General features: G+C 40.7%; 1 protein-coding gene across 7 annotated transcripts in view; it reads left to right on the plus strand.

The window, feature by feature from the left end:
- ANKHD1 (ankyrin repeat and KH domain containing 1) overlaps positions 1-15,803 on the plus strand; it is a 102,581-nt gene that overhangs the window by 47,007 nt on the left and 39,771 nt on the right. For 4 of the 7 annotated variants that reach the window (XM_034067144.1, XM_034067145.1, XM_034067146.1 and 1 more), the window contains exons 11-14: positions 9,862-9,949; positions 10,601-10,728; positions 10,894-11,037; positions 11,697-11,799. In XM_034067144.1, the coding sequence (XP_033923035.1) occupies positions 9,862-9,949; positions 10,601-10,728; positions 10,894-11,037; positions 11,697-11,799 (463 nt within the window). Of the gene's footprint in view, positions 1-6,018; positions 6,079-9,861; positions 9,950-10,600; positions 10,729-10,893; positions 11,038-11,696; positions 11,800-15,803 lie in introns of all 7 variants that reach the window. The other 3 variants (XM_034067141.1, XM_034067143.1, XM_034067142.1) reach the window with 1 other exon arrangement.

The following is a 15,803-nucleotide window of genomic DNA, read 5'->3' on the forward strand; positions in this document are numbered from 1 at the left end:
TTGTCTTATCAGGGGGAATTTTTACTAGGAGGGGCTTTTGACAAGGGCCTGTAGGGACAGAACAAGGGGGAATGGCTTTAAGCTGACAGAGGGGAGATTGGGATGAACTCTTAGGCAGAAGCTCTTCCCTGTGAGGGTGCTGAGGCGCTGGCACAGGGTGCCCAGAGAAGCTGTGGCTGCCCCATCCCTGGCAGTGTTCAAGGCCAGGTTGGATGGTGCTTGGAGCAGCTGCTCCAGTGGAAGGTGTCCCTGCCCATGGCAGGGGTTGGAGCTGGATGAGCTTTAAGGTCCCTCCCAACCAAAACCATTCAGTGATTCTATTACTTCAGTATAACTCATAACTTTTATTGTTTAGCAGGAGATATTTCTGCATTGCTTTTATTCATTATGCTACTTTGTTATTCCCAGACTCTTGTGGATTAGAGTTTAACTTGCTCCACTTCCCTGAATTTAAAATGTTTTAGTATTAGGAGCTAGTAGTACTCTACTTTAGGGTTAGTTTCTGAACTAAGAGACTGTTTCTGAGCTAAGAGGCTGAGAGCCTCTAACTTTTTAAAACTACAACACAAAAAATGCCAAACTAAGCAATGCGTTTTAAATGACCAACATAAGATGATCTGTTCTTTGTCTCATAATTATTTTCTTTCTTGTAACTCCAGGTTTTAATGTATTGCTTTTAGCGTTTGTTTTCTGTAACACATTTAATTATAACTAAGCTGTTTCCATAATTGTTTTGATTTTTTTCACATTCTATAGTGGGAGACCTAAAACTGTCTCTTCATCAGCTACAGAGATTCAGGGTTTGTTAGGTAGACTTTTAAGCAGTAAAGTCCAATTGATTTGTTAGTCTCCTAAAGCAGTTTAGGAGCCTTATGCTCTGAAGATAAGTGGGGAAGATTATCTTTTTGTTGCCTTTTTTGGGGGGATTGGTTTTCTTTTTCCACACTCTGCTTGTGTGGGTATTTTTTGGGGAGGGAGGAGGGGCTTGAGGTTTTAGTTGGATATTTTAGGGAGTTTTATTCCTTTTAAATAATAAGGATGTCAAAGAATGTTATCATTGAACCTGACAGACCAACATCCTAATGAAGGTACTTAAATTTCAGTCTTAAACTTGAAAAATTAAAACATATATATTTACAACTACAAATAAATGAATGCTGTAATGGTGAATTAATTATACTTCCACTCTTCTTTATGAATATACTTTTTTCAGGTCTTATTAATTCTTCTGCAGTCAAGGTCTGCTTCATATGTTCCTACCAGGGAGGAAGGGCATGTTGGGGGGGAATGGATGTTTATGTGTGTTGCACTTCAGTGTTGGGTGCCAACCATCAGCCATTTGAGTAGGGACGGGATAGGGGTTTAGGGTTCTCTTGGGTATTTAAATAAATAAGTACTTTGTTACGAACAGATATAAGCCATGAAGTATCTTATAGTGAGGAGCAAAGCATGAAGCAAAAAGTATTACCTGCATAAACTTCTAAATGAAAACAGTCAAGAATTGCTGCTAAAATGTCACTTCAAGTTATTAGTCATGTCACTTGTATTATTTCCCCTCTCTTCATGAAGGTGAGAAGTGTTTGTGACCTTTAACATCTACTTCTGATCAGTATTGAAGAGAAAAATCTTGAGCCTCTTTACAGTAGTTTTGTTTTATTGCATTTTCTTACGCTGACAATCAAAATGGGGAGCCCTCAAGAAAAATGCTGTAAGGAAACAAAGGAAAATTGCCCATGAAAGGGAGACCTGCCATGTAAATCTGCAAGTGTTGAATTCTGATTGTAAGTGGATGGGGAAATACCTGGCAACTGCAGCAATGCTTAGGGCAGGTGCCTCAGGCTTGGAGTAGTTTCCTTTCAAACCTTTGTGTGGTTTTGCTGCATTAGGAGTTGTGAGCTCCTGTGAACAGAGTTATCTTTGTACTGGGGAAGGTTCCTGAAATGTGTGGCCTTGCTGCTGGAGTATGCAAAACCTTCTTTGGCAGTACCATGAGAGGTTATTTTTTTCCAGATTCCAGTTTTCATAGGTAATTGAGTGACATTAGATGATTTCAGCAAGTTGTCCTGGGAAGTCTGTGGTGGAGTAGTGAATTGAACGCAGATCTGGACTTAGGCATCCATTTGGCCTGTCTTCATCTGGTTAATTTTGCGCTCTTCTGATGCTGAGACACAGCAAATGAAAGTATTTGTCCAGTTGGGTTTCTTTCTTTTCTTTTTCATCCTGCAACTTCAGTCTTTCTTGGGATTGCTTCCACTAATGTTTCCTGGTTTTCCAGAAACCTTCTTCATACCTGAGGTTTACATGCAGTCACTGAGGAGCTCTTGTGGAGCAGTCCTTTTTGAGGAAAACACTGGTTATGTCTTGAAAAGTAACATAAAGCAGGGCTGAGGGCTGTTCTCTGATTGCAAAGACAAATGGCACATGCTGAAGGCATCCATGCTGTGCCAGCACTAGGCCTAGGTAGGTCACTGAGCCTGGGACTGTGCCCATGTATCTGTAAGGATGTCAGTGGTTATGTCACAGCCTACCAGAGTGACATTTTCATCCCATGATACTAGGAGCATACAATGGACACCCCTGCGTTGTGGGATGAGATGTTGAAGGTGTTCATGTGAGGCTTGCCAGATAAGTGGAGAGTAACTTGATGTCAGATTTTGTATGCTGCCCATTGGGAATAGTCCCTGGTGACCTTGTCCCCTGTTATTTTTGACAGAGCCAGTACTATGCCAGTGTGGCTGCAAAGATATAAGCAGTGTGAATGACCAGTGATCCCATGCCTAAGCTTGTCTCATGGCCCTGTTTCATTTACCCATAGATATGTAGTCAGTGCTGGATTTTGCTGCTGTTTCTTTATTGGTTTGTGAACCAACTCCATAGTCTGTCTTCTTCCAGACCAGGCAGGCAGGAGCAAAATTTTCAAGTATTTTTCTTCTCCCTGATTCCAGATCGAGGAAAGGAAATTGCTCTTTCTTCCCCAAATGCTCTTTGGTTAAAGGAACAGTGAACACTGGCTGTCAAGATCTGTTGTGATCAGTTCTTCTGTTTCTTTACAATTCAGAGCCTTTATTCCATGATTCAGAAAGCATAAAATCTATTCTAAGACTTCAGATCTTTCTTGGCTTCTCAGGGCTCTCTTCAGTTGCCAGGAGGTCAAGACTAACTGGTAGATAAGGTGCAAACTTTGAGACTACAGGTGTGAAGAGGAGTCTCTTCCATGTTGGGTTAGTCCAATTGGAAGGGGCAGGAGATGTTTGTCAGGGGGTTTCCTGTACTGTGCTTATTGAAATCTTCCAACTTTGAAGTTACCCACCTCATTCTGCTGAACAGATTCCTGTGTGTTGCTCGTGTCCAGTTGAGGTTTTCTCAAGCTCAGGATAGAACCTCGAGCTAAAGCTCAAACATGTTTTCTGATGAAGGTGGTGAGATGCTGCAGCAAGTTGCCCAAAGGAGTTGTGGATGCCTATCACTAGAAAAGCTCAAGGTTAGGTTGGATGTGCCCATGGCAGGTGGGTGGACTAGGCTGTCTTTGAAGGTCCTGTCCAACCCAAACTGTTCTAGTCCCAGTGAAGTTTTGTCTGAACTGGGGTTGATTATTACCACCACATCATAGCACTAAAGGCTGCTGTTCCTGGAAGGAGAACATGTGAGCTCTTGCTTTTTAGGGACTGATATTCTGGCTTAGGTATCAAATGTGTAACTCAGTTCAAGAGCCAGTGAAGACCTTGAAAACTCTGTTAGATTCATTAAGGAGTGTGGCTTTACAAGAACCAGCAGAACTAAAAGAAAATGGTGGCAGAGATGAACTTTGTCTAGTCTGTGGCTAATTTTTCCTTTAGACTCTGCCTTGACAAGTTCTACTAGAAACAAATAGTGTCAGAGCTCACACTGCCCTGGTCCTGTCTGCTGCAGAGCTGCTCAATCACATATGGTATCCTGATGATCTTGTATCTCTTTGTGACTAATTGTTCATGAAGCCTGGCTTGTTCCCAGTTATTCTGATGCTTTTCTGCTGCCCTTCTTGAAGGAATCTGTCTTTTTCCATGTCCTTACAGGGACAAAGTTGGCCTGTCAGAGTCTGTAACAAAGCTAACTTGGCAGACCTACACCTTTCCTTGCTAATGTATGCATTTTAAAATCAGCTTGCTCTCTTGCCAAGCATATGAATGACTTAATATGAGACACATCTGAAGCCTTCAGCCTGTGATCCCATCTGTGCAGTAGTTGCATCCTAATCCCTTTATCGCCTGCAGGACTGGAGACTTCAAGGTCTTTGGCTGAGTTTCTGCCACTGGACCAAATATACATTTTACTTGCATACAAAGTTCTTTATGGTGTCAAAATATCTGTTTTTAGATTTTGCAATTAACAGCAGTAAAAACTTAAAGACTAGAACTCTGAAATAGAATTTGATAGAAGCATTTTTCTAGATGGTAATATGGTTTAATAGCTTCAGGAGAGCAGAACCACCACTTCAATAAGACAGTTATTTACATGTGTGGCAAGGATTTCTCTCACCTCAGAGGTGAGAAAAGACTTTTCTTTTTCCTGTAGAGTTCTCTTTTGTTTATTTTTTCTCTTCCTTTTGTCCTTACTAGCAGTTTCCTTCATCTCAAAGCTTATATAATATAAGACATGTGGTGCATGTATGTGTCCACAGGAATGAAGTTAAGGATTGTAAAGCTCACAGAGTATTGGTGCTATTTAATGAGAGGTAATATCCTGTTTTCAAGATGTATGCATTTCTATAAACTAAAAGTGCCAGTTTGGATGCCTGGTACTGTTCCCTCTTAATATAGAACCAGACCTGAATGAAGTGCTACACACTAGGGACTCCAGTTGCCTTTTTGAGAGTGAGACTGCTCTTGACAAGGTAGTTACATCTTTGCCTGTTCCAGTGTAGCTGAAAATGAGAGATTCTTCTCTTTTGGGGAGTGAAAAGATGCCAGCTTTTCTCAGCTGGGAAGCACAGAAAACAGTTTTAAATTGGGACTTTGTAATCTGGCCTGCCTTGCAGCTGTATATGACTCTGCTGCACAGGAGAGTTGATCTCATGATGGAGTTTATCTTCCTGCTAGAAAATATGCCTGTGCTTTTATACTGAACTTGAGAGATGGAAGAAAACCCCTGAGGACTGCTTCATCCTTGCATTCTTCTCATTTTACACTGTCAAGCTCTCCCCACTCTGTACTAGTTAAAATTCCACATGTGACTTTCCTTAAACATTAAAACTGGCTCTCTGGCATCCACAGAACTCCAGTTGCAAAACCAGATAAAATGAAAATGAAAATACAGGCATGCCAAACTGCCTCTTGGTTCTTCCCTAGGATGGGGGCTTTTGTCTTCAGCTCGTAACATCCGTCACATTGATGTAGCTCCTTACTTAGAAACTCGCTTTCCTCTATGTGTATGACACACTTCATGTTTGATGCAGTGTGCATAAGGCAGCATTTAAACATCTATAAAAATAGCCAATGCTCTGTGGATTTGAATAGAGCCATGCTGGAGACAGCTATGGTATTGTGGCAGTGAGGGAGCTGAGGAGTTGTCACGTTTTTCCCTGCTGTTTCTTGAGCCATCAGGAAAGGTCAGGTATTCCAGGTCTCTTTTAGACATGGCCTTCAGTCTGCTCTAAATAAAGCAAAAGGTTGTAGCACATGAGAAGCTAATTTTTGTAGTTAACACGTTTTGGATGTTGTGTTGCAGCCTCTGGATGGTGCAAAGTACAATCAAATTCTCTCTTTTGACACTAATGAGCAAAAAATCATCTTGTATTTAACAAGATGCTGTACGTAATCTTTGTGCTCTCCTCATGAATCCCAATGACTTGTGGTAGGAATCTCAATCAGCAAGAGATGCATTGCTTGGTCTTACCTTTGTGCTTGCTTGCCTAATTCCAGCAAAACAGAGTCTTCATCTGGTGGATCCAGTCCATTTAAGTTCATGTTCCAGGTCTTCATGACCAAGAACAACATTTATTTGTAGAACGAGAGCCGTGAGTTGTTCTTTTTCCTTCCGCAGGACAAGCAGGAGGACTTAAAGAAGACTATTTTGGAGGGCATAGAGCCGGGCAAGCATCAGGTGAGGTTGGCCTTTGATGCTTGTAAGCTGCAGCCTCAGGATTCATGCTAGCAATAAGCATGGCTTTAAGGCATCTAAATCTCTTTAAAAACACAAAGCCTCCCTGTGCAGACCAGACATGGTGTCTGTGTACTGTATTTTCCCTGCTGCTGGGTTTTCTAAAACCCCTGTTCACACAACAGTATCTCAGCCTTCACCAATGTAGCAAGTGATATTGAGTCTGTTAGCATAAGTAGCTGTGTTAAATCTGTTGCTGTATGTCCAGCTTCCTGTAAGGTCTTTCTTTGTCATGTATTTACTTTAAACTAGAGGTTTATTTGAGGTTTTAGGTGCCTCTGAAATACTGCTTTGCTGTGTATCTCTGGAAGGTTATTTGGGACAATCAGGTTGGTAACTGCTGGAATCCTGTATCTTTTAATAGGGATACAACCTGGAAAATAAGCAAAGTAGCACAGTGAAAGGAAATGTATTGTTTGGCTCTTGTCTTGCGTCAAAAACTTCATCTAAATCATTTTACTTAGACTTCTGTTAAATATTCACCATTATCATGAGTGAGAGGCTTTTTAGGAGTTGAGGAGACCAGTTGGACTTTTATTTTTAAATAACATATGACATTGGAAATGGACTTGAACAAAGTATACTAGGGAATAATACTCGCCAACCATGAGTCCTTGTGAACCAGGGAGGATAGTCCTGGGGGGAAGGGAAGCCCTTATGTAGCTGATCTTGGATTTACCTAAACCAGAGAACTTGAAATCAAGGATAAAAAAATACCAGGTTCTGATGATGCTGCTTTTGCTCTGCTCTCTGAAATACTGGTTTAGCAAGAAAGGAAATAATTGTTATTACTGACTGCATTCTCATCTCATCTTTGAGCCCCAGTGGAAAAGACGCAGGTGGTGTAAACTCTTGCCTGATGTGGGTAATACTCTTGCTTTCCCCTTCCTTCCTGGTACATAAACCTATGGAAAATTCTTTTCAGTCATTCTTTCAAGCAGAATTAGCAGGAGGGCACCTAAGTGTTTAGAAAATGGTGGCATAGTTATTCTCCTTCATATCTTTCTGATCATACTAACTGCAGTGTTTCTCAGGGTTGGAGCAGTGAAGACAGGCAGAACACTGGTGAGTCCTGCAGTGCAGAGAGCTGGGGAAGTCATCTTTGGAGATGAGCACTCCTTGCTAGTTCTGTTCTTAGAAAAAAAGCGTTTGCATGTACTTCATATTGATACAAGGAAGTAGCACATTGGAAAGTGCTGGGGGATGCTTTTGACAGTTTTCATGTACTCTGTCCTGATTTTGATTATCTAATACAGCTAAAAAAAAAAGTCTTTGAAATTTATGGCCATTCCAGGTAAAAGAAAGGGTGTGAGTTAGACAGAAGCACTGCCTGCACTGGATCAGCTCCTTATTTTGGATTGGTCTGGATGCTTTCCTTTAAAGATTGAGTTGATGCTATCTGCTAGCCTTTATCAGGGCTAAATAGAGTGCTGAAGTCATAGAAACACATATTTTATTTAATGATTAAATTAATTGTATCTTTGATGTGAAAACACCATCAAAATGACGTAACTTTTGCAGATCTACAGCAGGTCGGCACACAAATGGTCTAGTTTGGCTGGACTGATAATGTGTATGGTACTGCAAGTGTTTGAAGTGTATAATAGTTGAGGATCAAGTTCTGCCTGCTTGATGAAGTGACAGTTGGTTAAACTGGGCAGGGTAACTGCCTTGCATTTCAATGAGGAGCCTCCTGACATCCATGTTTAAGACTTACAGTGAAGTCTGCTAGGAATAGAGAATGTTGCAAATAACATCTTACTGCTAGTTATCGGAAACGCTACATTTGGATGGCTTTTCAATGTCTTGAATATAGCTAAGCTGTAACCTCAAATTTTGCTTCTTGCCATCTTTGCTGTTGCATCAGTGGAGATTTAGAAATGTATATTGAATTGTGTGGGCAGTAACGTTCTGGTCCTCTTCAGAGTGAAGTGGTGATCAGTGGTTCTTTGCATCTATAGCTGCTTTATAAGTGATGTGCCAGTAATACCAGGGATTTACTGTGCATCAGGCAAACGACAGCATCTGACTTTCTGTGACCTACTGGCAGTGGCTGAGGAAGGAAAGACTGTACCAGATATTGAGCACCAGAGCTCAAGGGCATGCTGCTAATTTTTGCATGCCATGAGGTGACATACTAACTTAATGAGCTTTACATGTCCTTCAAGTATGTCTGACATGCAGACAATCCAAAAGCATGCAGATGGTTATCGGCAGCTAAACCATCATTTGCCTGGGAGTGGAATCTGCTTATTTTAAAACAAAAAAAGGGGTCTTCAGCGGTGACTTCCATTAAGTCTGGAAGGTTTTCCTTCCTGCCTGTCTGCACTAATGCATTACTGTACCAAGTAAGCAAAGAAATGGAGCAGTTCTTGAGGTTTAGATGCGTTAAAGCAGGGTACAATAACACAAAGTCATTGTGAAGGCACAGGAGACAGTGTTTCTGCTCTTTGCAAAACACATAAGAGAGGGGATGGGTAACCTTCCTCATAGTAAAGATTGACTTGTGTATTCTGCAGTGGATCAGGCTCCAATAGAAGGTGCAGTCAAGAGATTTCTTTCTCAAGTGTATGAACAGAAAGCTAATCTAAGGTGCAGCTTGCAGCTGAAGCAAACCATATGTCAGAGGACATCTGCGGAGTTTTCAGGAGTACTGAAACTATGGGAAGGAGTTGATATGTTCTGCCAAATCTATTTTTGTCCTTTTATATTTGTAAATAGCCATGTCATCCACTGTCAGTACTGAATGTTAACTTTCACTGTCAGACACACATGAAATTCCGGAAGTAAACAGTGAACTTAGAGCTTGGCTTCCCAGATATTTAATGAAAAAAAAAAGAAACAAAACAAAACCAAAAACACCCAAACCCTGGTCCTGATACATTATTGATCAGGCTGCATATTCAGATCACCAGTACAACACCCACATGAAGGTGCTGTTCCCTCCCCTTGCTGCTGTGGGAGGGTTGACGTGCACATTAGTCAGCATTCCTTGTGGTATTGAACATGGCTACAGAGCAAGCAAACTTCCTTCTTCTGTAGCTTCTCTAAATACTTATTCTCAGATAAGTTGTATTCAACCCCACTGTTCAGTATTCAGAAACTTTTTGAATTAGAAAATGATTCTTGTTACTCCTTTTTTGTTGGTTTGTAGCATCCTTTTGTCATCTTTCTGCTTTATTCTCCAATTCTCTTGTTCAGAGACTATGTGACCTGCAGTGATTTGTCTCATTGCTGATCCTCTTCAGTGTGGTTTAAAACTGTTGCCTGCACTTCAGACACTACTGCAGTCTTCAAGGTCTGGTGTGCAGCATGTGACAATTTCAGAACTTCTGTACATCAATCCATAGCTATTTATGGTCTTCTTGATGCTGGATGATGTTTGTGTTAAATAGTTTCCTCCCCTAAAAGGAGGACAAGATGTTGCTGTTCTCAAGTATGCTACACATGTGAACACTATAATAAAAAGGGGTCTGTAAGCAAGGAAACTTCATTGTGTGATAACAGTATGGGTGTGGTCTTAATGCTTTTTGACAGTGTCATTCAGTATTTATTGTAACATGAAAATTGATTCCAATCAGTTTATATTGATTCCAGTCAGCTTATAAGATAGATCTTCTACTGAGACAGGTAATTTTGAGACAGGTTCCATCACCAGATGATTCAAAAGCTGGAACACTGGTATAAGTTTTGCCCATTTATCTATCTGCTACTTCTTTACCACAGGAGCATGAATCTGAAGGTGGGAGAACCCCACTAATGAAGGCGGCACGAGCTGGTCATCTGTGCACCGTGCAGTTCCTTATTAGCAAAGGTAAAATACTACTTTAAATAACTAATTAAAAACTTAAAAATGCTACTTTCCAGTTCTGTATGTTGTGATCCTTGATCAAAATGACTCTGGTTATGTGTATGTGAGCATTTGCCAAACCATTCAAGGTTTGTTGAATTTGATTCAGCCCATGTTACAGTGAATCACAAAGTATTTTGGTAATTACTTTCCTACTTAGATACATAGATCAATTGATAGATTTGAAGCACAGCAAATATTTTTAGCTTCTTACGAAAAGTACTCTCTCCTTGAGGAAAAAAACCATCCTCAAGTGCTGTCTGAAACAGTACAAACTGCACCATTTAATGGTGCTGATGAGGGCTTAGAATGACAAGTTAAAAGATGTGTTTTGTACGCCAGAGGTGTTCCCTCTGTCTTACTGCTCAGGAGGCCCATTGTTACTGACCTTGTCTTTACAAGCTGAGGAGGGTTGTATGTATGTAGAAGCCATATATAGAATATATGTTGATATGTAGAAGCTATCAGTTATTCAGAATCCTTTGCTTTTACCTTTAAAGTGTGTGTGTGATGAGGAAGATTAGAAGAGCTTCTCTGTGTTCCAGGAAATGTTTGTTGACACTTCCTTTTAGAAGGGATTTCCTGGTGTTTAATTCTGAGACCTTCTTTTTATAGGTGCCAACGTTAACAGGGCCACAGCTAATAATGACCACACGGTGGTGTCACTGGCGTGTGCAGGAGGTCACCTCGCAGTCGTTGAGCTCCTTCTTGCTCATGGTGCAGATCCTACTCATCGGCTGAAGGTACTAACTTAAAGTAATGTATTTATCATGGGGACTGAAAGAACCACATAGTTATTTAATGGATTAGTATGTGTACAATTTTAAATGTTCTAATTCATATCTTAAGTGCCATGTCAAGTAGCAAAATTAATCTTCTGGCTTTTTATTCCCGAAATCTCCTTTCAGGATGGCTCAACAATGCTCATTGAAGCCGCCAAAGGAGGGCATACAAATGTTGTTTCTTACTTGCTGGATTACCCAAACAATGTTCTGTCAGTTCCTGCAGCAGACTTGTCACAGCTCACACCTCCATCTCAGGATCAGTCTCAGGTAAGTTTTAAGGAGTACTTCTTAAATATCACCATGAATGTTGTAAAGACGTACTTCCTTAGTAGTTAACTTCTGAAGTTGTTTTAGATGTGACCATATACAATGAAAAGAATTAAGAAAAGTCTACACATCTAAAAATGGCAGAGAATGAGAAAGTCGATTGGTGGTGTCTGCAGTACAGGAGCTTTGTTTTCTGCTCCGTGGACAGGATGGTCCCAAACCCAGCATCTCAAAAGATGATTTTGCCTTGCTATACTTACATTCTCTTGCCTGCATTTGCTGAGTATTTGGTGTCAACAGTTCCAAACCCTCAAATATTGTTGCTGGGTTTTGTTGTTATACAAAAGAAAATACACTGTATACATGTAGCATTCTGCAGGCTGCAGAGGCAGTTTTCCAGTGGAGTTAGTCGATTAAAAGCCTCAAGATGCCAACAGTTTTCCAGCCTACACAGCCTGGGATTTTGTGAAGAGTGCTGTAGTTAACTTTGACATGTTATCTACAATAAACCAGCATGGACAGGTCATACCAAGAGGTAGCATACACAGAGTGGAATGGAGGTCTGCTCTAGATACATATCTTTGCATTAATACTTCAAGAACTTGTCCATTCAAAAGGTGGATTTTTATCTGTGTGTGTGTCTGTGGCTTTGTTTTAAGGTCCCACGTGTACCGGTGCATACACTTGCTATGGTTGTACCTCCCCAGGAACCTGACAGAACCCCTCAAGAGAACTCGCCACCTCTCTTGGGAGTGGTGAAAGGTTAGTATGCAGCCACTCAGAGAATATATGCAGTTTGGAAACGTATAGGGACAATTTTATTAGAGCTTATGAACACCTCTAATGAAGTAGAACTTCAAATATTTTATGTAGTGAATAGTTTTTGCTTATTTTCTGGCATTCTAAAGTATACTGGTTATTCCAATTTTATATGCTTATTCTAACTTACTAGAATTACGCTGATGCTATTTTTATTGGAAAAAAACTGGTTGTGGTAACTGCCAGAGTACATACTGATAAAAACATGAATAAACTCCAGGTGTGGTGTTAACTTCTGAATATTTACATTGGTCATCTAGGATAGTTGCAACTACTATCCACAAACTTGATATATCAACTTTTTTCTGTCCTGACAGTAGAATGCAAACACATTGGCACTGTAAAATGCCAATGCAGGTCTACTTACAGGAGAATTTTTCTTGTGTTAGTAACAATACTCCTGTAAGTAATTGTAATGTTAGGGTTTTTGCTTTGAATGTGGTTGAACTGGCTGGTTAAAACTATTTGCAGTCATGAAATGGCTAATTCAAGAGTTCATTTCCAGTTGTGGATTCTGTAACAAATTCTTCATGTCTGCTCAGTCAGCTCAGAAAGAGGTGCAGCTTCTCAAGTGGAGAGTTGCAGTTTTGGACAGAGATATTAAATATTATAGTACCCAAAGCTCTGTTAGCTAGCTTTACTTAATTCCTTAATTCTGGAAGTGGTCAGTGCTTCCTAAACCAAACCAACCAACCACAGGGGCACAAGTGAAGAGAGAAAAAAGTGTACCTAATGGTGTTTAAGCATGCAGCTCTGCCATGTGTGACTTCCCCAGGCAGTTACTGTGTCACTCGTTCAGGATGTGCAGCGTTTAATACTTCGGGTTTCATAAAGCTGAGTACCAAACAAATGTGCAACTTCTGGTTCCAGTAAAACAGCAAAAAGCTACATACCAGCACGTGTGCCCGCACAGTTCAGTACTTTATTACTGCAAGTGGATTAGTGTTCTGGAAGTAGGTTTGTGATGCATAGAGTCCACCTGAGATTAGTTGATACTGAGTCAGAAGATTAAAGTTACAAGCTTAAACTCTCGTGTTTATTTAATCAAATTATGAAAAGCATATAGTTGCTTATAGTTTAAGAAATAGCTCACATTAAGAAAAACCTTATTGCCAGTGTCAGCACATACTTTAGACATGTTTTTAGCAGCACCATGGTGTTGAAACTGGCACAGAGCTGTGCGGGGCACTAATTTTCATTGTTTCAGGACATGCTTCGTGCAGGTCAGCAAAACCAATTAGTGATGGATTGCAGGAGATGCAGAATCTGGAATGTGCCATTGGACTGATGCAGCATTCCTGAAAAGTTTGTGTGCAAAGCTCTGGTGTATCTCAGATCTTTAGGGGGAAAATGGGATTTTGGGGACAAATATTCATCATTGCAGTGATACCACTGCTACTTTCAATTTAGTGTTCTTTGTGAAACTTCCATTCATAACCTGTTAGACATAAGTGTTACTATACCAGCTTTTCCTTGTTAGAGTCCTTGGGAGACAAGGGGCAAAAGAGGGTGTGAATAAAGAGTGGGTTATTTGGTGGGGGGAAGCCTTAAGTTCTATGTGAGAAGATAGTTTCTCCTGAGGAAGACAAATTCTTGCCTTCACAAGCAAGAGTAGCCCTTAGGTCTTGTATAAAATCTTCACTAGGTGGGGGAAAAAGAGGAGCACCAGAGCATCACCTCAGGGTGCTCTGGTTTTGAAGGACCTGTGTGAGTTCTGCAAAAAGTGCAGTAGTAACAGTGTGGCAAATTGAGTGTAAAACTACAACACACTTGGATGTTACTGCTGTGGTTCAGATTCGGTGTGAGGCTTTTCAGATTTCTGAATACCATTATTATTCTTAAGTAAAGTAAGAAGACATACAGAATGGTTGCTATTTGACTAATTATTTTGACAAAGGATTTAATGTCAATGTTTAGTAACTGAAAAGAAACATTTCAGAGCTGACAGTGGCTCTAGAGAGGCTGAGATGAAGGTGAGATGCAGAGATGTCAACCTCCAAAAGAGCTAAAGAAATATCAGGTGGAAGGAGCAGCAGAATTAGTTCACTGGACTAAATAGACCTTTTCCATGCTTGGGAAGGATTGGTTTCAGTATACTACGTTTAGCATGCATCTTTGATGTCCATGTAAAAGTGAGATCCCAGGGGAGTTCAGGTGTTAGTGCTTCCGTGGGGGAGGCAGGAGTTCTCTTCCTTGGTATTCCTTACTTGCTGCTGCGCTTGCTTGAGTACAGTCAGCATTGCTCAGCAGCAGTTCTGATGCAGCAGCTCAACACAGAGACTCTTTTGGCTAGAAAACCCAAATGTGTTATTTGTGCAGGACCAAAAGGTGTCTCCTGTTCTGCACTGCACCGGGATGACATGCAGTGGCTTTGATGCAGCCCTATCTGTCCTTTCATCTGGTTCGCTGGGGCAAGGGAGCATCAGTGCCCAACACATGACATGGTTGAAAGGAATGCTGTAGGGTTTCTTCAGGAGAGCAGCTGGTGTAATGACATTGCCATTGATAATCTTGTCTAGTTTGTAAATGCAAACGAATATCTAATGAAAGTGGGATCTGAAGCTCCCAGTGGTGCTTGTGATGCTGCATTAAGCCTTCCTCGGACCATGACTGATGAGGCAGTGGCTTGAATCCATGAGAAACATGCCAGTGCAACAAGGGGCCACTTGGGAAGCCTTTGGAAAGCAGTAGGATTGTTTTCTTAGTCAAAATATTTGAACTATGAAAGTTGTTTTTAAACTTGTCAAACTTTCACATGGGCTGGTTTTTGAGGCTGAGGAATCAAGTATTTTGCAAGTTTTTCTCTAGATAAATTTACTGAGGTTGTGTTTATGAATTAACTAATGGGCCTTAACTGAGTGCTTGAAACCTATCAACTATTAAGTCTTCCCCACTGTTACTTTGCAGCGGGGACTAACTTGAAGTGTTTCTCACTTAGGTGCATGTTTTTTTAGAATTCCATAAGAGCATAAATTGAAGTTGTTCATGTGGAAGCTCTTCATGGTAAGAGTTCCCTTAAGGCTGAGTAGGATCTTTTGGAATCTGTAAGCTTTTTGAGTTAGACTTTCAGTATATGGTATCCCGTATATCTCTGTGGTAAGTCTAACAGTCTGAGGGCTTGGAGAAAGAAAAGAAAAACAATTTCTATGTAGTAACTTCAGCAACTGCAAATTCAGTAAATACTTTCTACTCCAAGATGTACTTTTATTCCTAATACTGAATTACATACTGGCAGGGGTCTTGTAAGTTATGTGATTTAATTGAAATAGGGGCCAGGTTTAACAGTAGAAGTAGAAAGATTATACTGTTCTTATTGAGGTGCAGGCATTAAAAAGGTAAGCTGATGTTCCTGTTTTTCCATTCAGACTTTTTTCAGACCTCTCCACTGCAGTCCAGCTGCCTGTTCATTGTTTTGTGACCTTCAGTGTCTTCTGATTAACTCTGGCCGTTTCTTCCATGTTTTTGGCCTGAGTCAGCAGCAGCAGGAGGATTTCCAATTGATAAGTTCCCTTATGGATAAAACACTGGCACAGGTTGTCCAGGGAGGTGGTGAAAGCACCATCCCTGGAGACATTAAAGGCCAGGCTGGATGTGGTTCTGAGCAATGTGATCTAGTTGAAGATGTCCCTGTTCATTGCAGGGGGGTTGGTCTAGACGACCTTTGAATGTCCTCTCCAACCCAAACTATTCTATAATTCTATGGATTTCTAACACCACTAATACTTCCTTGGTAGATTTCAAGACCTGTTATTTTTTTAATGTGAATCTTCAGCAGTGCAGGCAGGTTATTTAAAACCAAAGCACATGGAGGTCCCCAAGAGCATGAGCGTATGAAAAGCTCTTCATTGTGGTTTGTGAAATTCTGTTCCTTAAAAGTATAACTCACCTGCTTGCCACTGACCAATTTAATGACATCTCAGCAATTTTTAAGTTAGGTACTGTCAAGC

Source organism: Melopsittacus undulatus, chromosome 10 (assembly GCF_012275295.1).
Source record: "Melopsittacus undulatus isolate bMelUnd1 chromosome 10, bMelUnd1.mat.Z, whole genome shotgun sequence".
In the NCBI taxonomy this organism is placed as follows: Eukaryota; Metazoa; Chordata; class Aves; order Psittaciformes; family Psittaculidae; genus Melopsittacus; species Melopsittacus undulatus.